Genomic DNA, 24,851 nt, shown 5'->3' with positions numbered 1-24,851 from the left:
TCAGACATGAAATCCTTACTTGTTTTATACTCATATTGGGGTTCGCCCATTCTAAATGACAAAAAGTGCATTTGAGCGAATACTATTTGCCAATCGTACCTTTCTATGACTATGCTCCATATCCATATATTTGTACATTCATACCATTATTCCTTGTTTGGTCATACCTTACCCCTTTCATGATTTCCCTAAACTATCCCTATTACAAAGGGCCTCACAGACAAAACACTTTTGGTTCGCCACATACTCTTCTTACAAAGCTTTTCTTTTAGAATCTGTTGAGCTAAGGCGAACAGGCGTTTTCGAAAAATTTTTTATGCTTAGCCAAATCCTTATGTCTTACTCGCTTAAATCTTACTCTTTGTGCCTTGCCTCCAATAACATTTTTCAATCATTGGGACTTCGCTAAGCAGGATGTTACATAACAATTCTACCGATTTCTATAAGAGAGAGAGGTTTACTTTCCTACTGAAAGTAAAAATTATTCTTGGGTCTTTGTTTGTTTCAAAACTGTTTGAGCCCACACTTGAAATAATTCGTGGTACGAGAATAATGAAGAAGGTTGTTTAATTAAAAATCAAGAATGTCTAAGATCCGTTTCGCCCAAAACATAGGTACTATTTTGGGAAAAAATTATTACTATAAATATCACAAATCGGCTGGGTTTTCAGAATTTTACTTTTCCGCTGTGCAAGAAAACTGCTTTTGAACCGAATTTTTTTTCAACAGTTTACATACTTGATTTGCTTATGCATTGCTTTGAAATTATGTTAGCATCACTGAGGCCCTTTACTCACGTGATAACTTGTTTATTTCCATGTATCAGTGATGATTAGGACTTATGGACTCGAGTAGATTGATAGCATCTGAGACTCATTTATCAACTAAGCAATGTTTGTATCATCTTTTGAATTCTAAGTTTGAGTTGGCATGTTCCTAGCGTAAATGGTAATAGTTAATGTCCATTTTGATGACTTGAATATGCAATTTTAGTGAATTGTAATCTTAGTATGTATTTATGTGTATAATGGTGTGGATATATGTCTCATGTGTTTCTTGTATGCCAAGTAAACTAATTTTGATGTTTAAGTTTGATAACATGTGATCATGTTGGTCTCATATTGTTTTAATGTGTTTTGATGATCATGTATGATGTTTAAAATATGAATTTTGAGAACCACAAGTCATGGATTTGATTTGGTCATGTTTAAGGCCAAAATAAGGAGTTAACTGGTTAATTTTTAAGTGCATGAGTTAGGGATTTGGTACCTCTGCACAGTAATTGGGTTAGGTATCCACACCTAAGCCTCTGATAGCGCTCCTACATTGCTTTGCTACAATTAAACCCTTGAGAGCTTTTGCTTGGCCTTAAACACCTTTGGAAATTTGTTTTAAAATGCGCTCAACTAATTTTGTTTTATTAATATAAGTAATTATCATTTTTTTTGTATAGTCACAGATGACCTCATTTGATTTAAGGTCTCAGATCAATCTTGTTCGAGTCGGGGTGTTATTTAGGTAAAATCCTCTCAACAGTAACGACTCCAAAATTCGAATTTGATTTAAACACAGAAGTCCACTTGTTGGTTAATTATTATTTAAAGATACTAAAATAATTTTATTTCTTTAATAATATGTTTTGTTTTATTTAATATGAAATAATTAAAATATTTTGCAATAAGATATTTCTTATCTATAAATTTTAATAATTTAAATTATAAATAAAGTGTAATTCAAGATGAATATAAATTATAATTCAATATTTAATATCAACTTTTTATTTAGAACTTTTAGCTTTAATATAATAATAAAATAATAGTATAAATTAGAATAAAAGTGTACTTTAAGACAAATATAATGAATATTTGATATTTATTAGACTTTATCTATTCAAAATTTTAGATTTAAAATAATGATAGCATATCTTTTAAAGTTGGAATCAATATAAAATAATAAAATATTACTTATTTAAAAATTCCAACAATTTAAATTACAATAGAAGTGCGATTTAATATAATATATACTGTATTGATATTTTATGAGACTTTATCTATTCAATTTTATTTATTTTAAAATTAAATATTTTTATGTTTATGTAAGAAATAATTTAAAACAATATGATACTATTTATGAATAAATTTGAATATTTTAAATTACAATTAAAATTTAATTTAATATTTAATATAAAATATAATTCAATATTTAAACTATTAGTATAATGATAATATGTATGTTTAAGTAAAATAATAATTCAAAAAAATGTTGCTTATCTATAAATATGAATAGTTTAAGTTTTTATTTAATAATAATATTAATATAAAATTTAAATTTATTATTATATTTTAAAATATTTATGTACTTTTATATATTTTAAAATTTTTAAAATTAGGATCAAATTGAAAATATTTGTAAATTTTGAAGGTTAATTTTTAAAATTATAACTGAATAGATATAATATGTAAAATTGATTACTATATTTATTATTATATCGATCTTTTGATTAATCCATGAAGAAATAACCAAAATAATCAAACTATAATGTAAATATTTAAATTGGAAGGATTTTATTTTAAGTGTCTAAAATAAAAAAATTATAATTAAATGGATATATGTATAGTTTAATCTAAAAAAAAAAGTAACTAAAAGTAAAACAATTGATGGATACTATTACAAAATTTGTGTATATTCGTACAAGAACAAAATAATATTAAATTAAGCTCTCACCCAAATCAATTTCATTTCACTAAAGGGGGAAACTATGACAATACTAACGACTAAAACCCAGCTTTTAAATCCGTTAATTCAGTTGAAAACCCCTCTCCCTCTCAAATTTCGCCCCAAAATGGCATCAATCTCCGCTCGTCTGGACAATTCCCAGCAACAAATGAATCTCTCTGTTCTTAGATTCACTTTGGGTATTCCTGGATTGGACGAATCCTATTTACCTAGGTGGATCGGATACGGGTTCGGTTCCCTTCTCATATTGAACCATTTGCTTGGATCCGACTCCGTTTCCGCTGCGCAGCTGGTAACTTGCCTTCTCTATTTCATTACAGTTTTAACTTCTCATTATAATTTTTTTAATCGATGCTTTTGGTGTAGAGAACGGAGGCTTTAGGTCTATCTTTGGCTGCCTTTTCAATTACACTTCCTTACCTTGGTAAATTTCTCAAGGTAATAATTTTATTTTTCAAATTTGTTGTTCAATTTGAATTTAAGTTTAGATATAATGTTTGTAGTAACATGATGCATAGGGTGCAGCTCCACTGGATCAAACGACTCTGCCTGAAGGTGCTGAGCAAATCTTTGTTATGTCAGAAAATGTGTCGGTTGCACAAAAAGAGGCTTTAGCTTGGGCAACATATGTTTTATTGCGAAATACCAACACCACCTCTGTGGTAAAAACCCCGAGTAAAAAAAAAAGAACTAAATTAGGGAATTTATAGCTTCTATTCTTTTGAGTTATTACTAATTTTGTTTGTTGTTGATATCTCAAATTTTGTAGTTGATATTAACGCAAGGTGAATTATGTATACGTGGATATTGGAATTTGCCTGATGGTGTATCAAAAGATAATGTACTTGATTGGTTTAAAAGTAGTATAGAAGAAACCGGTCTCTCTGATTTGACAGACACCCTTTATTTCCCTCAAACTGCAGGTAAATAATTTTCGTTAGCTTTTGTATTGAAGGGATATGATCGTCTTCAATGTGTCTGAGATTTCAATTGATGAATAATTTAGCTTCTAAGAACATCTTAAGACTAGGAACTATGTTGCTAATGTCTGTGGCTTTCCCTGGTTTCTTACTTTCTTGTTTCATTTGAACCACCAAGACTAGGAAGCTTTATGATGACATTTATCCTTGCCGACAATTAACCTTGACCCTGTAACTCTCGTGCACTTGTTGGCTCCTTCTCCCAATTAATCTTTGGGTGGTTGGCTAAGTAAAAGGGAAAATTAGTGTACAATGATTATCATTTACAGTGAATATATGGTTTGTGAAGTAGGAGATAATCTAAGTGCTTATAATAATTAATGGCATCTTTTTGGATGTTAAAATATGAATTAGTGATATCAGTGCAATATTTTCCTTTTCAGCTATGTTCTTTAAACTGTTCCTACTGTCTAATGCCAATATTTAATCGTTATTACAGATGCTGAATTTTGGAATATACTTCCTCAGGGGACTCGTTCTGTCTTGGTACAACCAGTGCTACTCAGTCCTAATCCAAGCATGAATTACATGGGGAATATTGAAGGTTTTTTCCTGTTGACTTCAAGCATGAGATATGCATATAACGAGAAGGACAGAGCCTGGATAAGAGCTGTTTCGAACAAACTTAGAAGTAAGAACTAATAATGTGTGTGTACCTTACCTTCATTCTGTTAGTTTGCTTTTTACATCTTTGTGAAGTCTGTTTTATACTTCTCCTGGTTTCTTTGCTACTGTCTTTTCTTGGCGACCCCATTTTTTCAGTTTGAAAGCAATGCCAGTATTTCTAGTTCGCTTTTGACTTGATGATAAGTTTGATGCCTTATAAAGAGTGCCTATCTTTTTTTTTTTTTTTCTTTACCAGCATCTTCTTTACTGAGATAGATAAAAACTAATGTTGCTTCTGGTCACCAGTAGATTGCCAGCGCTTAATGTATTAGAAGTCTTTAGTAGTTGCAGGATTAGATTTGTTTTTATAATATAAAGAGGTCTCATTTTGTTTACGTATTCTGATTACATGGATCCTAATTATAAACCAAATACCAGATGAACGAAGAACTTGGCACTTCTATGACATTCTATTACAATCTTAAATACTTGGAGGCCCTTGCATGTTGCATCTAGATGCTGGAGAAAATTGATATAGCTTGTCAAATTGTACGACCATATAGAGCCACCCGTCCTTTGACCTTTTCCATATATTTAGAAGAAATGCCATCTATGCCTAATGAACTCTTAAGATGAACAATATAAGTTTTATTTGCAAGAAAGTGAAATGTTGGTGCTATCATTATTCTATAAGGATTTGTGTGAACATTGTTTAGTCCAACAAGGAATCTAGATTGTAAATAAATTGTTATCTCTTTTTCTTGGAACCTTAAGTCCTTTTTTTTTTTTGGTCCAGAATTAATTATTTTATATCCTTTTTTCTCCATTCCATCAATTGAAGTTATTGATTTTCTTTGTGCAATCTCAAATTTAAGAATGGGTTAAGGTTTATGATGGCAAAAACACTCATCTATTCCTGAGCGGAGGAAAACAGACTATTCATGAATGTAAGACGATGAAAAAAAATAATTTAAGAATAGGAAATCAGCTTTATATCTCTTCTGAGGTTTTATGACAAGATTTGAGTCATGTCCCAATAAATGTGGCTCGAGAAGATAACACAAGACATTATCAAACAAATATGTTGAAGTATTTTATCTTGAATCATTCTATTGTAGAACATTCCTTTCTCAAAGTTTTGTTCTTTTCAGATGAAGCAAAAAAATAAGATATTAAATTTGCGGTTTAATTGCTAGAGTGGCTTGGTACAACACAAGTTGAGCTGTTATTCTTTTCCTTAAACTTCTAATAGTAAGATTGAGCATATGAGAAAATCGGCGTGTCATCAATATATAGTACCTTGACAAAATTGCTTTTCATGCCTTAATTTTGAAGTGAACATCCCAAAATTTTGAAGCATTGATCAAATTACAGTGGTTTTATATCAAAGAAATGTAAATGCATGACATTTTTGTTTGCTGTTCTTAACTTATTATAGATGTATCTTTCAGAAGGAGGAAATCCATTCCTTTCACGAATTATTTGTTTGCAGGATGAAAATGATTCTCACTGGACCTGCCAAAAATCTGAAGTCATACAAGAAGGAACTTGAAGAATAATGGGATCCTACAGAACTTTCTCTTGGCCATACACCTTTCCTTTCATAAAATATTTCGATGAAACTGATTCTTCACTGGATCTGTGAAGTATCTTGTTATACACCAAGGAGCTTGAAGAATAATGGGGTTCTACAGAAATTTCTCCAGGCCATACACTAGATGCTGTTGAAATTGCATGGGCCACTCAAGTAAGTTTACTTTTGCAATGTTCTGAACAAAATGCTTGAAGAAAGACATAATGTATATTCTGCAATGCGATCAGTTACCTTGAGTCGGGCAACCTTTCTAATAGCCAAGAGTAAGCCTGGCATGAGGCACTGCACATCTGTGATATCATGTTTGATGGTGTAGACCTGTGGCCAGCGGTTAAGCACTTGTGGATTAGAGTAGTATCAAATTAATTGTCACAGCTAGTGCTAGGAGAGAGGAAGGGCGGGGGGTTTACCTCTCCTGGTCCAGAGAAGTAAACTGTTGTACTAGATGGAAGCCCAGGAAGGACCATGCTATGAACACGTACACCGTCTTCACCTAGGACTTGACCCCTTGCCTTACAAAGGGGAAAAAAATGAAAAATGAGCCACCTTCTTAATTAGCATTTTGGATTATATGTGCTTCTGTTCTTTCTTTTGGTAACATAAATTCTCATAAATGTAAATCTATATCTCTAGTTCTTTCTTGTATAAAACCAATTAGTAGAATTCAGATGATCAATGTGATGGATTTTCCTATGCTTTATTAGTAGCTCTATATGACAATTACTGCAATATCAAATCTGACAAGATAGGCACCAAAAACAAAAGTTTAAGGATTTTTTTCATTTGCATATTTTCATTTCATTTAACATCTTTCCCTACTCTCTAATTGCCACAACTAGATAGAAATAGATGATAATAGAAGTGCAATTCACTTTTTGACATTTTGGTTCTACCATCATTTTCTGTATATCAATGCTTTACCGAAACATCTGTTGAAAGGTCTTCTCTGTTGTAGATCTGACCAAGGTTGGAGAGGTTGTTGGCAATCTGGATGGCATCTGGTGAGGGAAGATCCTGTAATCAATGACAAGTTTAGTATCTCATCAGGTCATCTACAAGGGACATGTATGTTGGAGTTATGTAGACTTAATTGTCAAAGCATAATGCAAAACTACATTCATATACTTCATTGCACCACACATTCTATAGATGTGTGTTTATTTCATTTAACTTTGGATGACTGCCGTGACAACTGCATCTCCAACATTTGCACTGAAAGCCATAGAAAATATAAAAACCCAAATGTAACTTGTAGCTTACTGTTGCATGCGCCCTTGATTCAACAATTTCTACATTGTTGTAGTGGAAAGAAGCTGAAATGGCAGCTTGCTGGAGGAGAATAGATCCTATAGACAGAGTTGGTGCAACTAGGCAACCCTAAAATATTTCGTATTCGTTAGAATTGCAACAAGTTACTTGGCTCTGCAAATTAAAGCGGTATAAAATATTTTTTGAGACAAGTAGACATTGAAATATATCTCACCCTGTCCTCACCATGCTGGCTTTCTCGCAAAATGCAGATAATGCTGATATTGTGTCAACCGTAATCCGAGGCACATAAACCACACTTCTCAGACCAAATGCTGTTGCCTATGGGAAGTTGAAAAGAAAACTATTATCAGCTATTCTAGTATAACTTTTAGAAAATTTACATTTCAGTGGTCATATGAAAAATATGGTTTATGCTTGCTTATTCACTGAGGCTGCAAAATAAGTTGATATAAGAATATAGTAGTGTTTAGATACCGAACCTGTTTTACGTTGTCATAAACTGCTGAAGGCTTAGTGAAATCAACAACGACTCCTGTCTCTTTTGACTGATAGAATTATTGTGATCAAAATGGTATGACCGGTGAAGTCAACTTAAAAAGATATTGAAATTGGAATGCTACCTGAGATATCGAACCTAAAACCATAGTGAGATCATTCACGATAGGAATTTCTAGAGGCTCTTCCATATCACACACCTAATGTAGAAAAAGGAACTGTGTTAAAAGTTGGATTTTATAGCCAAGTGATTATTGAGGGGGTAAAAGTACATGGAACAAGACATGAATGGACTTTAAACCTTTCCTATATCTTCTCCCACACAATAGGAATCCACTGCACCGGCCACCTCCATTCCTCTAGCTTTAGTCACTGCAATTACTGCAGCCCTTCCTATTTCCTTTGCTGCTCCATTTATAACAACCTGTTTCCCCAAATTGGGAACAAACAACTTCTTAATCACCATGAATAGTAACGCAGAAAATTTTTTGTGCAGGTATTGAACCACTACCTTAATATTGCTTTGAGAGGGTTGCACTGAGCAAGAGAAGGAAGGCCTAACTCTGGCATTGCAAGGAAGTCGATGGATAGCAAGATGAAACTGGCAGCTCAAGGTCGCCATGGATGTTCTTAAATATATTTAGCTACTGAGCCTTCTCAGCTGATAAGGGTAAAATCTTCTTTGCCTAAAACCTTTTATTGTCACGCATGCTATGTTCCTCGGATAAGGTTTGTGTGGGTTTTGACAAGCCTCGTTTGGAGAGTATTGTATGATAGCGACATGCATGTCTTAGCAGTGAGCTCGTATAATTCATGAAATAGGCTGCTAAGTATTTTATTTTTCTTTACTCTTTTAATTATAAGATTCGGTGAAATAAAAATTCACCGTTTGCTTTTTGATTTTATCAAGAAATAAATATTTGATTAATTGAAACCCAAAGCAAAAGAAATCCGAGGTGTTATAAACTACACAGTTTGATTATCTAACTTTCATAAGTGTTTATTTTTGGTATTGAGAATAAAAAAAATTACAAATTGAGTACTATTGTTAACAACCGTTTTCATTTTAGTCTCCCATATTTAATAGACTTTTATTTTGATCACTCGCTATTAATTCAATATTATTTTACACTCATTTTAGTCATTCAACTTTAATAACTTTTCATTTTGGTTACTCATTTTTCTTTTAAAATTTAATTTAATTTAATTTAACCTTTTAGAGTTATTTTTGTTTCTTCTCTGTAAAAGGGAAAAACCTAGGGTTTATAGGACTTATAGGGAAAAATCTTTTAATTCCTTTAATTTTTAATTTTTAGATTTAATTTTAATTTTTCCAATAGAAAATTTAATTAATTTTTAATTTAATTTATTTTTAGAAATAATTTGTCTTTTTTCCCAAAGAGAAAAAAAAAACCTAAGGTTTTACATTGGGTTTTCACAGGGAAAACCCTTTTTTTTTTTAATTTTCCAACCTAGGTTTCTTCAGGAAAATACTTCGTTTGTATGGAGAATTGAGTTAAACATGGTTTCATCTCCAGGATTGAATAACTCAATGTCGCACAAAACCTAGGTTTATTTTGAAAATATTAAAATTAATTTTTAAAAAGTGAGTGGCCAAAATGAAAACTTATTAAAATTTTATGACTAAAAAGAGTGTACAATAAATTGAATGAACGGTTGACCAAAAATTAAATCTTATTAAAGTTGAGTGACTAAAATGAAAACAATTGTTAATGGCAGTGCCTAATTGCAAATTTTTTATTTCTAATGCCTAAAATGAAAACTTATTAAAGTTATATGGCCAACTACGTAGTTTACCTTAAAATTTAACAATCATCAGTTATATCAAATTAACCTTGTATATTTTAATTAAGTTATATTATTATGATGACACTTTTGTCTTTCTTTTTTTTTTTTTAAAAAAGTCAATAAAAAAATTACAAATATAAAGCCAGTGTTATTTGAATCGAACCGGTCGGTCGGATCGTGAATTAGCCGAGGTATTGATTTGGAAAGTGACTTTCAACCTATTAGATTGAGAACCGGCAAACCGATTAAAAAACTAGTTGAACAGAAAGTTGAATAAGCTAAAATATCGGTTGAACAGACGTTTGAATTGAGATTTTTTAAAATTTTATTACTCTTTTTGGATTTTTAATTGGACCGGTGATGTAACATCCTATTTTGGTGAGTCCTGAATTTGGTGAGCAAACCGAAAGTAATCTAAGTGGCATCGTGTTATCTGCCTAATTGATGCTTTTGGCGTATAGATCAGGTGCATAGTACATGTTAGATTATTGAAAAAATTGTTTACAGCATGTGTTGAGTCATTAAGAGGAGATTGGTAAAAGTATTGAGGATTTTGGGTAACTTGGGTAATCCCCGAAGGTAATGTACACCCAATTCATTTAGTCATGATCTAAATGAATTGGTTAGGAACTAGTTGAATAGAGGAACCAAAGAAAAATATAAAAATATTGGGTTTTCATAGCTGTAAATCATTTATAAAGGCAGTGGTGACAGTTTGTAACACGTGTCAGGTTCCAATAAGGGTTCAGGTTAGATATTTAGATATTTGGGTTAGAAAAAGAGGAAGTTTTACTTCTTCCTTTTTCAAGAAGTATTGTTACCCGAAACTTAAAAAACTTCAAATATTTCTTTCTCCTTGAAGCTGGAGTTATAGATCTGGATCTTTACTAGTGATTACTCCATGTCAAGGTAAGATTTATTGCTATGCATGTTATGTTGTGAAAGAGTAAAACTATTATATTTGGTAAATCAGAAAGATAAAGAAAAAGTGAATTTCTTGGGGATTGTCAATGATAGAAATGATGGAAAAAGGGATATATGAATAGATCTTGATGGATTTTCATGTTCTGTAGAAGTAGTTGATGTTGATTTGTGTGATGAAAAGTCTGGATATGGAGTTTTGGGCTGCAGTAGGTGAGAACTAGGTGAGTCTCTAAGTTAACTCTTGTATGAATACTATTCATATGAAACATTTCTGTAGAAAATAAGGACACCAAAGCTAGAAAAGTATAGTATGATGGTTATGTAATTGTATGAGTGATTGTTGAAAATAGAATGCGGGTTATGGTATGGAATGTGAGAAGTTTAGGTTCGGTCACATATGTGTGTGTCGGATGTATGTTATAGGGTATGATTTATTAAAAGATGAGCGTGGTTTGTGTTTGTGAACGAATGGTCTGTGAAGTGAGCCTGTGTCTGTCTCCACGGTATTGTTTAAAGGGGTCCGTCAGGACTTTAAACACGAATTCTGAAAGGAAAAGTCCATGGCCATGTATAAGTAAGTGAGCCTATGTATTTTAGTTTGAGATTTTGTAGTTAAGTAAGTTTTCTTTATCTATAAATTGTATAAGTAAATTAAGTTTGTGTCTGTATTTGTGTGGTAATACCAAGATCTAGATCTGGATGATCGAATCGAATTGAGGGTGTAGCGGATGATCTAGTGATTTTATTGGTTCGATCACTAATCCAATTTAGAAAACATTGATTGAGGCTTGAACCCATGCCACCAGCGTCTATATTTTTTTTACCACTTAAACAAAAGTTTTATTTTAATAATTTTTATACACTTCAATGTTATTATACAAATTGTTTCACTCATATTGTTTGTATATATTGATAACTAGTTTTTTATCTTGTACGATGCACAAATTTGGTTTTACTTTTCAATTAAAGTTATTATATAAATTTATATAAATTATGTAATTAGTATTATAAATAACTTTAAATTATTTTTGGTACTTTTGATGTCCGCTTTGCTAATCATGTTCGGGGTTCGAAGTTACCCCAAACAATATTGTCTTCAAAGTTCGAACCTTGTTCTTTCCTTAGGAGTGTAAATACCTTGTCATTGTACCTTTAAAGTATTATGTACTTTTTATACAATTTCTTATTATAGTTTTTATTTGACAATTATACTTTATTAAGTCATTATTTTTTTATAAATATATATAATGTCGTTGCTTAAACATATATTAAAATGATAAATGAAAATAACAAAATATGAGTTTATAAATTTATTTGAAAAAAATATGACTAAAATATGAATTTTATAAAAAATTAAAAAGTTAATTTAATAAAAAAATCATAAAAAGGAATTACATTTGAGAATTTTGTGCAAATGTCTGATAATTTTTAAAGTAAGAAATTAATAAAATTGTTCAAATCAACACGGAAATAATAATAGTAAAAATTTAATAGATGTTATCATTTAAATTTTCTTCTAGAATGTTAGAGGTAACATTGTTTTGCAAGGCTTGGAGGATTTGGTCTGAATGACCTTACATTTGACTTATATTTGTATGAATTGGGTGCATCCCTTCCTCAAGTTTCAAGTTTACAAACTCTAATGGCCATCAAAAGGTAATTGGTAAAGTCGGGCTTCCTTTTTAACTTCTTGGGGCCTAAATGGTTGCGGAGGTTGGTATGAAAGGGTTGGTCCGGGATGGTTGAAGTTGCCTATCTCTTGATGGGAGGTCCCATTGGTTCTCTTTCTATCTAAGATTGGGATTGTAATAGCTATTTTTTAGTGGTGTTGAAAATAGTGATTTTGGGATCACAAATTCGATGAGTGAATTCATAGATATTATTATTTAATATTTACAAGTCAAATATAATATTATAATAAATTTTGATTTGATAATTTATATTATTTGAATGAATAATTAAGTTAATGTAATTTGTCCCTAAAGTCAAGTAATTTTGGAAAATTAAGTTTCGGGACCTCATTTTTGTAAATCAAGCTCGTACATATGTTATTATATGGGTGAAGTGAAGTTCGGTCCGAAAATTTTAGTTATTTGTTAGTTAATTAAAGAAAAAGAACTAAATTATAAAAAAAGTAAAAGTTAATCGCTATTGATTTTTATTAACTAAATTGCATAATTAATGTTGGTTTAGGGATCTAAATGGCGATTAGACCTAGTGTAATGTAGTGGACGATAGTGCTTTGTGTTAAATGAATTGTCTTTACGTTAAAATATTTTTAATTAATTTAATATGTTAAATTAAGTAAAATAAAAACCAAATGTTATTTTTTTATTCATCATCTTCCACAGAAATAAGAAATTATAGCATGAGAAGCCTTTTTTAAAGGCTTTCAAGGTTCGGACATGGATATTTTCTTGCATAGTAAGCTATTTTTCTCTCGTTTCTAATAATTTTTCTGTTTTTAAAATCGTTGCAATTAGGTTCAGCTAACTCATATCTCTGTTTTCGAAACTGTTAAAGATTTTGGATTTTTCCATTAATGAATCTTAGTTATTCTTGATATTAAATGATGAATTTGTAGTCTTGGTTGTTGTTTAGGACTATTTTGTAAAGTGATTTTAGTTAGTTTTTAGTTAAAGGACTAATTTGATAAAATATTACAATTGACATGAAATTCTTGTGAATTTTGAATATATGTGGACTGTACTAATATGGGAATTAATTAGGCTAGCATAAGTATTTGAAAAATTTTGTCAACTTTGGAGTTTCGGTTTAGGGACTAAATTGAGAGATATATATAATAGTTTAGGAAAATGTGTAAATAATGAAAACTTAAGGGTTTTTTGCATAAAATGAGTTCGAATATGTATTTTAATTTGATAAATTAAATTTAATCATTATAGATCAAGATTTGATTCGCATGAAGGATAATTGAGAAAAAATAAAAAAATTACGGATTAGTCCTTATGAATCAACCGTTAGCAAATATTAGGTAAGATCATAGTGTAATGTTATATAGATGTATGTTTCTCTATGATTATATCATTGTTTACTAGTTAATTGTATATATGTGAAATGGATTTAAGGTATGTGTTTTAACTTAAATCTTTTTGATGTATTATGCTATTTAGTGCTAATATGTGATTTTAAATAGCGCTAATAAGTGATTTTGATCTAATCTCATGGTATGTGACATCATGGCCTATATGTTCATTATGATTTTTTCACATTGAAAATTCAATATGTTCATTTTATAAAGCATGGATTACCATGGCTATCGATATTTGATTTGTATATGATTTCATGTTTAACATGCTTAATGATCGGCCTAGACGTTATGGCCGCATTTGGAAATGTTATGTAAAACATTTATAAATCCGACTTATGCTTTTTAAGAAAACATCGTGTATCTTTGTAACTCAAAATGACTGTTTCATTTGGAAAATGTGTTGTCGTACTTATTTAGTAAAAATCATTTTTTGTTATTATTTTCTAATTAAATCGTGTATCTTGTAGGAAAATAGTTGTTTACGTAAAAACGTTTTGTTGTTTGTCATGCCAGAATTCAAGATATAAATCCAAAACAAAAACAATCCTAAATGTACAGAGAGTCCAAAAATTAGAAAACTCTCAAATCAAAATTTTAAACAAGTTAAATTTTAAGAAAATAGTGTTAACAGAAATGTAGACATAACCAAGCTCCTACCGCACCGACCCGCCTAAGTCTGAGGGTTACTTGAAATTATCAAACAAACAGAGAGTGAGTTTTTGTAACTTAGTGTGTAACTCATAGGGAAACATGATCTCAAATTCATTTATATGGCAGTACAGATACAGACAAGCATTTTATACAGAATTAGAATCATATCAGAGTAATACAGATACAGATACATATAGTCCTACCCCCATCCTCTACACACTAGCTCTGACCATCCCAACACACCATGTGGGGTATAAAACACCTACTCAGCCTTACACATTACTTAGTGTCCTCACGACACTTTTCAGAATAATCGCAGCAGTGCTGGCAGTATAATGGCGAGTTAATGCCTCACAAAGAACACTTCCTCCACATAATACATAACCTGCCCCATAGCCAGATACAAACAGAATACCAGATATAACAGAATAACAAATACCAAAATATATATATCATGCATGCTCGTATAACAAATATTAAACATGCTTGTACATAACAGATCAAAAATATCGCATCACATTATATACATTTAGGCGTTATTTACGTCGAATTCATACTAACAGAATAACATATTTCATGCTTTAAGGCTTATATAACACATACCGACCTTACCGAAGGCCCACAGAGGATCAGGATAACATGTACAATGCTAGGGGAAAATTCTGAAACTTGGGCCCACACGGCTTGACACACGGCCCACACATGCCCGTGTGGCCCACATGGCCCAAAATGGCCTAGACCGTGTGTCATGTACAACCACGCACACGACCTGTCACATGGCCGTGTGTCGCACACGGCCTACCACATGGCCAGGCAAACGGCCTTGTGGTGTCGACAGGCCCTAATTTTGGCTTTTGCCGTTCACTATTTTTCGAGTTTCTCGTTATACACTTGATCCATTTTTTACGCGAATACTACCACGAAACCTCCAAAATCTAGAAATACCATTCAAGCAATCAATTCTTAGTATCGAATCACCAATTTACCAAAACCCCAAATGACATACTCGAAAATATTAACCTTAACAAACCGAAATTAACCCTTCCAATGTTTAATCACTTACCAAGATTGATATGTTAGTCCAAACACAACTACATAGTAGAAGATGAGTTTTGACCCCTTTGATTAACACCTATCACGAGAGTTCACAAGAATCACACCCAAAGAACTAATCCACCATTACAAGAATCTAAAGAACTCTTACTTTCGATTACCTTGATAATCAGATCGCCAAAAGAGAAGAAGAGGTTTGAGAGCAAAACGAGGCAAGAAACATAAGAAGTTAAAGGAATAGCAAGGCACCAAAAAGGAAAACTAAAAGAAAATGAAGAAGGAACAGAACATGAAACAAAATGGAAAACATAAAAAATTGGGATTTTGGGAAAAAAATAAAAATAAATAAAAATAAAAATTTAAACAAAATAAAATCAAAATAAAACCTACCCCCCACTAATCCCCAACTAATAGATTAGTTTAACACACATTTATTCTAACCCAACTACCTCTTGATAGGCAACAAACAAAATAAAATCACTCCACACCCTTACCATGATTCGAACTAAAAACCTCCACCCACACTGTCACCACTCAACCACTATACTAAGTTTTCATTTATGACAGAATTGGTAAAAATATATTTTTTTAAAATCAGGGCGTTACAACTTTACCCCCTAAAAGAAATTTTGACCTCGAAATTTACCTGATCCAAACAGATGTGGATACTGTTGAAGAATCGAGTCTTTAGGTTCCCACGTGGCTCCCTCAGTGCCATGATTTCTCCACAGAACCCTTACTAAAGGAATTGACTTCCTTATCAAAACCTTAACATCATGCTCAGAATCTGTATTGGCTCCTCCTCGAATGTCAAATCCAGTCTAACCTCAATCTCCTCAACAAGTACAATATGAGATGGGTCCGACCGATACCGTCTCAACATAAAGACATGAAACACAACATGAATACGGTCTAACTTCGGAAGTAGCTCCAACTGGTAAGCGGCTAGTCCCACATACTTCAGAATTTGATATGGCCTAATGAATCTAGGGCTCAACTTGCCTTTACATCCAAACCATAAAACTTTCTTCCATGGAGACACCTTAAGAAACACTAAATGTCCCTTCTTTTCAGATCCGCACAGGACTTCTGTCTATCAGAAGTTGCCTTAAGATGGTCCCAAATCAGTCTAACTTTATCTTCAGTCTCAGAAACCAATTTAGGACCAAAAACCCGTCACTCACCCAACTCAGTCCAACAAAGAGGAGTACGACACTTACGACCAAATAAAGCCTCGTAAGGTGCCATATGAATACTAGACTGAAAGCTGTTATTGCAGGCGAACTTGGCTAACAGTAGAAAATCCTCCTAACTACCTCAAAAATTGATCACACAACTCCGAAGCATATCCTCTAGTATCCAAATCACCCTATCAGATTAACCATCTGTCTGAGGATGGAACACAGTGCTGAAGTCCAACCTCAAACCCAGAGCCTCATGAAGTTTCCTCCAAAATTGAGAAGTGAAGTGAGGATCTCTATAAAAAATAATTGAGACCGGTACCCCATGAAGTCTCACGATTTCCGAAACATAAAACTTGGCCAACTTTTAAAGGGAGTAATCTGTCTAAACAAGAATGAAGTGAGCAGACTTGGTCAACCCATCTACGATGACCCACACAGAATCCTTCTTAGTAGGTGTTAGGGGCAACCCACTAACGACGTCCATAGTTATACGCTCCCATTTTCACATGGGAATCTTAACAAGTTGAAGCAAACCCGAAGGCAACTAGTGCTCATCCTTAACTTGCTGGCATGTCAGACAATGAAAAACAAAGTTTATCACCTCCCTTTTCAAACCAGGCCACCAATACATTTCACTAAGATCCCTATACATCTTATTTCCACCAGAATGCATATCATAAGGGCTACTATGCGCTTCCCTCAAAATAGACTACCTAAAATCAGAATCACTAGGTACACAAACTAGTCCTCGGAAACACAGAACCCCATCACTATTTAGCCCAAAGTCAGACGTACAATCATCCTCTACCTAACGGAATCGCAGAACTAAAGAATCATCCCTAACTATTTATCCTAAATTTGATCAATCCAAGTTAGCTTAACTTGCAACTCGGCTAATAGACCCCCATCATCAAACAGACTTAGACGAGCAAACATTGCCCTCAAATCAGACATTGCTCTACGACTAAGAGCATCAGCCACCGTATTGGCCTTACCATGATGATAATCAATTGTGCAATTGCAATCTTTAAGTAGTTTAATCCATCTACGCTGCCTAAGGTTTAACTCTTTTTGGGTAAGGAGATACTTGTGGCTTTTGTTATCAGTGTAGATGATACACCTCTCACTATACAGATAGTGCCTCCAAATCTTTAAAGCGAAAACGACTGTAGCTAACTCGAGATCGTGCGTCGGATAGTTTCCTTTGTGTGACTTAAGCTGTCAGGATGCATAAGCCACTACCTTACCTCTTGTATCAATACACAACCCAAACTGGCATGAGATGCATCACTGTATACCACGAACTATTTACCAAATTCAGGTTATATCAGAAAAGGAGCCTGAGTTAAAATAGGTTTGAGCTTCTCGAAGCTCGATTGCTACTCATCAGTCTAGACAAAAGGACTATTACATAACAGCTTAGTCAGATGAACTATGTTTAACGAGAACCCCTCGACAAATCTCCGATAATAGCATGCGAGGCATAGAAAACTGCGGATCTGAGAAACATTCTTGGGCTATTTCCATTCAAGCACAGCCTCAATTTTTCTAAGATCAACTCAGATCCCCTCTGCAGAAACCACATGCCCCAGAAAGGTTACTTCCCTCAATCAGAATTCACACTTGCTCAACTTAGCGTAGAGCTACTTCTCACGAAGTATCTGAAAGACTACTCTAAGATGGTCATAATGATCATCTTCGGTATTAGAGTATACTAGAATGTCATCTATAAAGACCATGATGAATTGATCCAAATACGGCTAAAAACCTGATTCATAAGGTCTATGAATGCAGCTGGAGCATTTGTCAAACCAAAGGGCATGACTAGGAACTCGTAGTGCCCATAACGAGTCCTAAAAGCAGTCTTATGAGCATCAACATCCTTAACCTTAAGTTGATGGTACCCTGAATGGAGATTTATTTTAGAAAACACCGAAGCCCTATAAAACTGATCAAACAAGTCTTCGATCCTATTTTTACCATTGTTTTGAACTAGGGTTTGTGTTTAAAAATTTACCCATGAATGATATGCATGTATTTTGATGTTTTATGAAAGAATATGAATGTTTGGCGTGTGATAAATGATTTGTACTAAGTAATTTTCGATGAAAATGCCTAAAAGGATTAATTTGTAAAAGTTATAAAATATGTCACAAGTGTGTCAATAAGTGAGTATTGTGGACTGCTATAGTTATGAAAATGGTTTAGCTAGGCCTAAAATGCAAGGAAATTGAATAAAAATATTTTACGAGCCTAGGGGCAAAATCATAATTTTGTGAAACTAAAATAATTTTTCCAAAATATGATTTTTGGACTGGAATGAATAGTGTGAAGGTTATATAAGTTAAATATATTGTTATAGATCAAGAAAGACAAGAAATTGAAATTGATCAATAAAAAGAAAAGTGAGAAAAAGTGAAAAATTCCCGAATGAACCTTTGGAATAAAAAGGGATACGAATGATGTGACATAAATGATCACATGTGTGGCACGGATTGTGTGTAGGCCACTATGTAAAAGTGAAAGTGATGGTCACGTGTGTAGTACTATGTGCAGGCTACTACATGTACCGGAATGATAGGTCGCATGTGTAGTACTATGTGTAGGCTACTATTCGTACAGGATAGTTTCGATCACGTGTGTAGTACTATGTGCAGGCTACTACATGTATCGGATGATAATGGTCACATGTGTAGTACTATGTGCAGGCTACTATGTGAACCGAACATCATTGATTAGTAAGGTGGTTGCTATGTGCTGATTCCACCAGACATCATTGATTAATAAGGTGGTTGTTATGTGCTGAATCCACCGAGTATCTGTTATTATTCTGAAGTGTTCATTGGGAAATTGACTAACTGTAATTGAATAATGAATATAGGTGTGAAATTGAATTGAATATCGACTTAGAAATGGAAAAGTGAATTTTGAATTGAATTGTGATTGAAAGTGAAAAAGTGAAATTATGAAAGAGTACATTTAGCAATAAAATAGTTTAGATAGCAACAGTTGTGTCACTTTGAAAAATCACCAAAAATGGTGAAGATTGAATTAGAGGCTGAATATTATATGAAATTGAAGTTGAATGAGTCGATTTTCACATAAAAGAAACAGAACAAGCAACAGAGTTATATATTTTGAGATATTTGAAGTTTAGTTAGATAGAGTTAGAATGAGTTCGGAATCCCCTGTTATGACTTTGGAAAATTTTCAAAAATTGTAAAAAAATAATTATGGGATAAAGTTTATATGTTTATAATCCTTAGTTAATCTATTTTCAAGAGAAACAAACGAAACAATATTCAAATTCTGTACATGAGATAATTAATTTTTAGTGAAAAGAGGTCAGAATTGTCAAGCAGTGAAACAGGGGAAAATTTAAAGAATAAAATGTACTATTTGGATAAACCAAAAATTCTAAAAATTTAATGGTATTAATATATGTGAATTTAGTTTTAGGGAAAATTTACGGATCTTAATTTGGAGTTCTGTAGCTCCAGGTAAATATAATTTAGTGACTCTAACTCGAATAGATAGCTTTGAATATACATGTGAGTGAATAGTGAAATTGTAGTTAATGTTGTTTAAGTGTGTTATACACATTAACGATGTGGAATGGAGAGGAGGGGGAGGAAAATTGAAGAAAATATGAATGATTTGTGTATAATTGGCTATATGCTCGATTATAATCGATAAACAATTGAAAAGAAATGATGTTTATAATTGTGCATTATTAGTTATAGTTAAAGTTCATGTGAGAAAAAAAAGTTTCATAGTATGTGTATGTGGTATACTTGGCATATGATTTGGTATGTACCAATGTCAGAAATGGTTTATGAATTAACTCATGTTGATAAGTTTGATACATAAATAAATGTGGTGCTTATCCATGCTTATAATGCTTATACTATATGTTTATTTGGCTAGCATGTTTGGTGTGTATGCTTAGGCTTTGGCCAAGTTGTGGCTGGATTACGCCACATTAAATTTATAAAATTATGCATTGAGATGGTAAATGTCTAGATAGAAATATGCTTTTGATCATAAAAGGGTGGTAAGGTTTAAAGTTTGTAATCTTTATTAAAATGGTTTATCATGTGGTTAGTCTTCAAAAAGACTAGCTTGCGACTATGGTTGAGTGTAATGTTTATATCTTGCGTGATATACATAGGAAACGAGACTGGAAAGGAAATGAAATACTAGGTTCATGCTTGAAGTGTAAAATGATGTAAAAAGGGGACGTTAAGTTAAACGATAAATATGTATTAGTATTGAACTTAATGAAATTGAATTGAATGTGAATTAAATGAAAATTGCAAATGATATGATGTGAATTAAATGAATTATTGTGGTATTGAAATGTATATTGGATTGAGAAATTGAATTGAATCGTGAACATGTAAATTGTGAATTAAATGAAATGGAAATGAAGTATTGAATTGCATGAGTATGTATTGGGTCTCAGAAGCCCTATTTGTTACAAATGTAGTATTTTGAATTTATAACGTAAAGATTTATAAAAGCATGTTAAAATTTGAAGAGTTTAAATTTGAATGAAATTTTATAACTCGATTTAACATGTTTATAAGTGTGTGTTCTGGTAATGCCCCGTACCCTATTCTGGCATCGAATACGGGTAAAGGGTGTTACAATGTGACATCGCCAAATTCGGTCATAACGTTTAGACCGGATTTGGGTTGTTACAAATTTAGCCATAACGTCTAGCAGGGTTTGGGGTGCTACATTTACTGGTATTAGAGCCCGGTTTAAAAATCAGACCGTGGAAATTTTGTTTATTCTACATGCATATTTGAAAGGGATACTTTTGGAACCATGGTACAAGAAAATTTTCACAAGATTTTCAAAAAGTTAAATCCAAGAACTCCAATTCCGTTCTTAAGTTAGTATTGTTACCACTAGACTGTAGATAAATATTAAGATTGTACTGTTTAAAATTATAGATTAAAACTATAAACTTTACAGTGTAAACTCTTAGGAAACAATTAGACATTTTATTTTTGAATTATAGGTTAAAATAAAGATTTAGACTCAAGAAAGCGATATGAAAACCCGAGTTATGTGAACTCCTGGTACATGATTTCGAGCAACACAATGTCGAGTAGCTCAAGATTATTCATTAGCTTATTTAAGAACTTGTGCCTGAACCTAAGAAAAATGGCATTGTTAATGCGTCTACCATTCAAGGTGAAAATAACGAGACTAGGGATGATGTAATATCCCAAGCAATGTTGGGAGTTTTAGAAAGAGTTTTTGATACCCTTGTTGAGAGAACCAAAATAGTGGCTCAAAGAGGGAAAAGAAGGAAAAAGACTACGGTGCTGAATAAGAGTGGAAGTCTAGTTATACTGGCCCAAATTTGTGACATTTGCAGCGGGACAGAGATGTCAAACCACAACAGAATGTTGTAAAAGCTAATACTGGAGGTTCTATTGGATCAACAAGAAGTTTTTTCTTTGTAAGTATTGTAATAAACGTCATTCTAGCGAGTGTTGGAAAGGTCAGGAACATGCCTGAAAAGTTGGTCTGTGGAGCACTGTGTTACGGATTGTCCATGACGTCATCCTATTTAAATGCAAGCTTTGTCTTAGAAACATAATCAAACACTTGTTTTTTGCTACTAGGAGTCGAGAGTATCTAGACGCATCTGGCATCAATGAAGGTACTTTTACGATCCATTAATTGTGCCTTGCACTGATTGAGAAATTGTTTTCCCTAAATGTTTGTTGTTAATAGTGTATCTGTGAAATTGAGAATTTGGGAATGAGGAAATCGCTAGTGATATTTCAATTGATAGTCCCTTGAGATAATCCGTGATAGTAAATAGGAAATCCATTAGAGTTTTAAGGTGAAGTATTGGAACTACATTGGAATCAGAGTTGCACAGAGGAAGCTTGTTGGTTGGTTTAGAAAGAAGAGTCATGAATTTTGTAGATAAGTGAATTAGCTTGACAATAGGAATTTTGAGGATGAAATTCTTTTTAAGGAGGGTAGACTTGTCACATCCCAAAATTCGGGTTAGTAGAAATTGGGTTATTGAATTGAGAGTGTCACACTCGAATTTTTAGTTGGCTTTCGTACATTTGTTAATAAATAAGTATCAAGTCTACTGATCAAATAGTGGTAGAGATGTCCCTGATTATTCGTGTTCAGATCCCTTCCCTCATATTAGTTTTCTATGTGGTGCAATTTTGCTTCAAACCTTAGAAAAGGTCACACCATGTTTTTAAAATAAAATGCTGTAGAAATTACAACAAGCTATTGAGTAGTCAAGTGGTTAGTGCTTAGTTAATTTCTGAAAGGTCTTATGTTCAATTCCTCATTCTCTCATAATTTTTGTTTGATCCTTTCCTCTCCTCTCATCTCCTGCCTTTTCTCTCTTCCTACTCTTTTGCACTACCTTGAACCACCATTATTTTGATTTTGGCCTCCTTTCCTCCACCATTAGCCACCACCATTCGAACTAAACACCACCACTTCATCACCCATCCTACACTTCTTACCCTCTTCTTCCACCTCCGCGCCACCATAAAGCCGCCATCGTCGTCGTGTCGCCACACCACCACCACCACCGTTCGTCATCATTTTTTTGTGTTATCCATTTTCTCTTCAAATCTCTAGCCATAATCGAATTTCTATTCTTCTTCTTGTATTTTCTTAAATCGTTACTAAAATCTTATACTTATTCTTCTATTTTCATGTTGATTTTTCCATGGTTTATACTCCTTCGAATCAAGACTCTGGTGAACTGTCGATCCTTCTAGTCAAATCATATTAACGTAATTTCGGGATGATATTGGTGTAGGTAATAACTTATTTATCATTTTTATCAATGGATGAATGTAGTAGAAGTAGTGTTAGATCTCATTTTTCTTCGATATTAACATCTTCTATATTATTTATGTGTTGAAGGATCGATTGCTAATAACTTGGAACACCTTTGGCTTTTAGGAAGCGAATCACATCTCCGATTCTAGTCGTATAAGCATAAGTGTTGTATTGGAAATCAAGATTAAATCATTTTTTTTAAAAGGATAACTTAATTGACGATTTAATAATGAATTATTTGTTTTGTGTTTAGATCCAAGATAGATCTAATTAAATCTGGATGTCGGCGTTAGAGGCATTGGAGTTGCATTGATCAGGTTTGGATCTAACTTAATACAAGTTATATATATCATTAAAAATGCCTAAATAAAATATTATTACTTGATCATTGTCTTATGCTAATATTGTAAGTATTCTATAATTGGAGAATAAATTTTTCAAAACGGATAATACAAGCGGTTCTGAACCAACTATTTTGTGAAAATATGTTGTGTGGTTACGTTTATTGATGATTTAAAAGCATGTTGTTCTCATTCTCATGTTATGTGATATTATGGCATATATGATTATTCATGATTAATAAAATTTGATGTTTTGGTACATCATGATAATATGTGGGTTGCATGTCAAAATATGCCTATGTGATACTAAGTATTAAATGATTCAATGAGCATGATTTACATGCCTAAAGTGTTATTCTGTAACAAAGCGAAAATGTATTTATTGTGGCCATATCACATGCATGGGGTGAGACATGTGTAAGGAGGAAGTACTGGCAGTTTATCTGCATCACTGGTGGCTTGTCCATATTACAGGCAGCTTGTTTGCATCATTGGTAGTTTATCTGCATTACTGGCAACTTGTCTACACTACTGACAGTTTATCTTTATTACTGGTGGTTTTTCGCATTGGCTTGCAGATAATTCCCTTTGTAAATTCATCCATTGGCCTGCAGATAATTACAATTTGTAAATTCATCTATTGGCTTGCAGATAATTCCCTTTGATGGTTCTCATAAGACTTGAGCACTCCATAACAGTTGTAGCTCGATGCTTATACACATCGATTGTTTAATTTGATTGAAACCTGCTATATGATCGTAAGTTCTGTCAATATATACTTTTCCCACTCATTTCAAAATCTGGCAAATTCTCTGATCTATAAACTTCTAAGGTGCTTGATTTAGAACTAAGGATGTGAAAAGGATGGTCAGTCCAGGCTTATCCTTTGAGGTTGCTGGTTTCTCTTCTTTTTGTTCTATGAATTTTTGAATCATCAGACATTCTTCTATTAACTCAGTCCTGACTATCATTGTCTCTGTTGGTGGGTCTATATTATAGTGTTCTTGTAGTTCAGTTTCATCAGCAATACCTAAGATTTCTGGGATGACGAGTTCCATGTCTATCTGATTCTTTGATTCACTGCCCATTTCCTCTACTAGCTCCATATCTTCTCATTTCGAAGTTTTGTTTGATTTGTCTAAATATTCTTCTGTCTGCTGAAGTGGATAATAGTCTTATCTTCCGACCTCACAGTCCAGACTGGCTTGGGGTGAAGGTGTTCACGAATGACTTCTTCGGGTTATCAGGCCTAGGCTAATTAAACCGACAACATAAAGTAAATGAAGGAGCCTAATTGTATTGAGATTA

The 24,851-nt window shown here is 32.8% G+C and overlaps 2 protein-coding genes and 1 long non-coding RNA gene across 14 annotated transcripts; 2 read left to right on the top strand and 1 right to left on the bottom strand.

Moving 5' to 3' along the window:
* Window positions 1-2,710: 2,710 nt before the first annotated feature.
* On the top strand, window positions 2,711-8,580 carry LOC105798505 (protein COFACTOR ASSEMBLY OF COMPLEX C SUBUNIT B CCB2, chloroplastic). 6 transcript variants are annotated; one of them, XM_012628605.2, is made up of 9 exons: window positions 2,711-3,028; window positions 3,103-3,174; window positions 3,255-3,398; window positions 3,506-3,659; window positions 4,185-4,347; window positions 5,815-6,069; window positions 6,872-6,981; window positions 7,220-7,353; window positions 7,437-8,580. In XM_012628605.2, exons 1-5 carry the CDS (start codon window positions 2,759-2,761, stop codon window positions 4,226-4,228), a joined length of 684 nt encoding a protein of 227 aa, XP_012484059.1. In that variant the 5' UTR covers window positions 2,711-2,758; the 3' UTR covers window positions 4,229-4,347; window positions 5,815-6,069; window positions 6,872-6,981; window positions 7,220-7,353; window positions 7,437-8,580. The 6 variants fall into 6 exon arrangements, with proteins under 6 accessions (XP_012484059.1, XP_052476796.1, XP_012484058.1 ...); XM_012628604.2 differs by having other exon boundaries at window positions 2,712-3,028; window positions 4,156-4,347; XM_052620836.1 differs by having other exon boundaries at window positions 4,185-6,069.
* LOC105798503 (dihydrodipicolinate reductase-like protein CRR1, chloroplastic) lies at window positions 5,589-8,344 on the bottom strand. Of its 4 annotated transcripts, XM_012628599.2 has the most exons (10): window positions 8,195-8,344; window positions 7,985-8,107; window positions 7,809-7,883; window positions 7,668-7,733; window positions 7,411-7,506; window positions 7,177-7,293; window positions 6,838-6,930; window positions 6,327-6,428; window positions 6,148-6,234; window positions 5,589-6,043 (listed from the first exon to the last, which is right to left on the bottom strand). In XM_012628599.2, the coding sequence occupies exons 1-10, from the start codon at window positions 8,303-8,305 to the stop codon at window positions 6,011-6,013; spliced, it is 903 nt and encodes a 300-aa protein (XP_012484053.1). In that variant the 5' UTR covers window positions 8,306-8,344; the 3' UTR covers window positions 5,589-6,010. The 4 variants fall into 4 exon arrangements, with proteins under 4 accessions (XP_012484053.1, XP_052476792.1, XP_052476791.1 ...); XM_052620832.1 differs by having other exon boundaries at window positions 6,148-6,254; window positions 7,985-8,305; XM_052620831.1 differs by having other exon boundaries at window positions 7,985-8,305.
* A 494-nt stretch (window positions 8,581-9,074) lies between the features above and the next one.
* On the top strand, window positions 9,075-24,334 carry LOC105798506 (uncharacterized). Of its 4 annotated transcripts, none has more exons than XR_008188861.1 (5): window positions 9,075-10,401; window positions 23,112-23,179; window positions 23,287-23,365; window positions 23,456-23,519; window positions 24,122-24,334. It is a non-coding gene; the product is annotated as an uncharacterized LOC105798506 (long non-coding RNA). The 4 variants fall into 4 exon arrangements; XR_008188858.1 differs by having other exon boundaries at window positions 23,287-23,370; XR_008188860.1 differs by having other exon boundaries at window positions 23,287-23,367; window positions 23,456-24,334.
* The last annotated feature ends 517 nt before the right edge of the window (window positions 24,335-24,851 follow it).

Source organism: Gossypium raimondii, chromosome 9 (assembly GCF_025698545.1).
Source record: "Gossypium raimondii isolate GPD5lz chromosome 9, ASM2569854v1, whole genome shotgun sequence".
NCBI classification, from domain to species: Eukaryota; Viridiplantae; Streptophyta; class Magnoliopsida; order Malvales; family Malvaceae; genus Gossypium; species Gossypium raimondii.
This window is presented reverse-complemented; position numbering and strand designations above follow the sequence as displayed.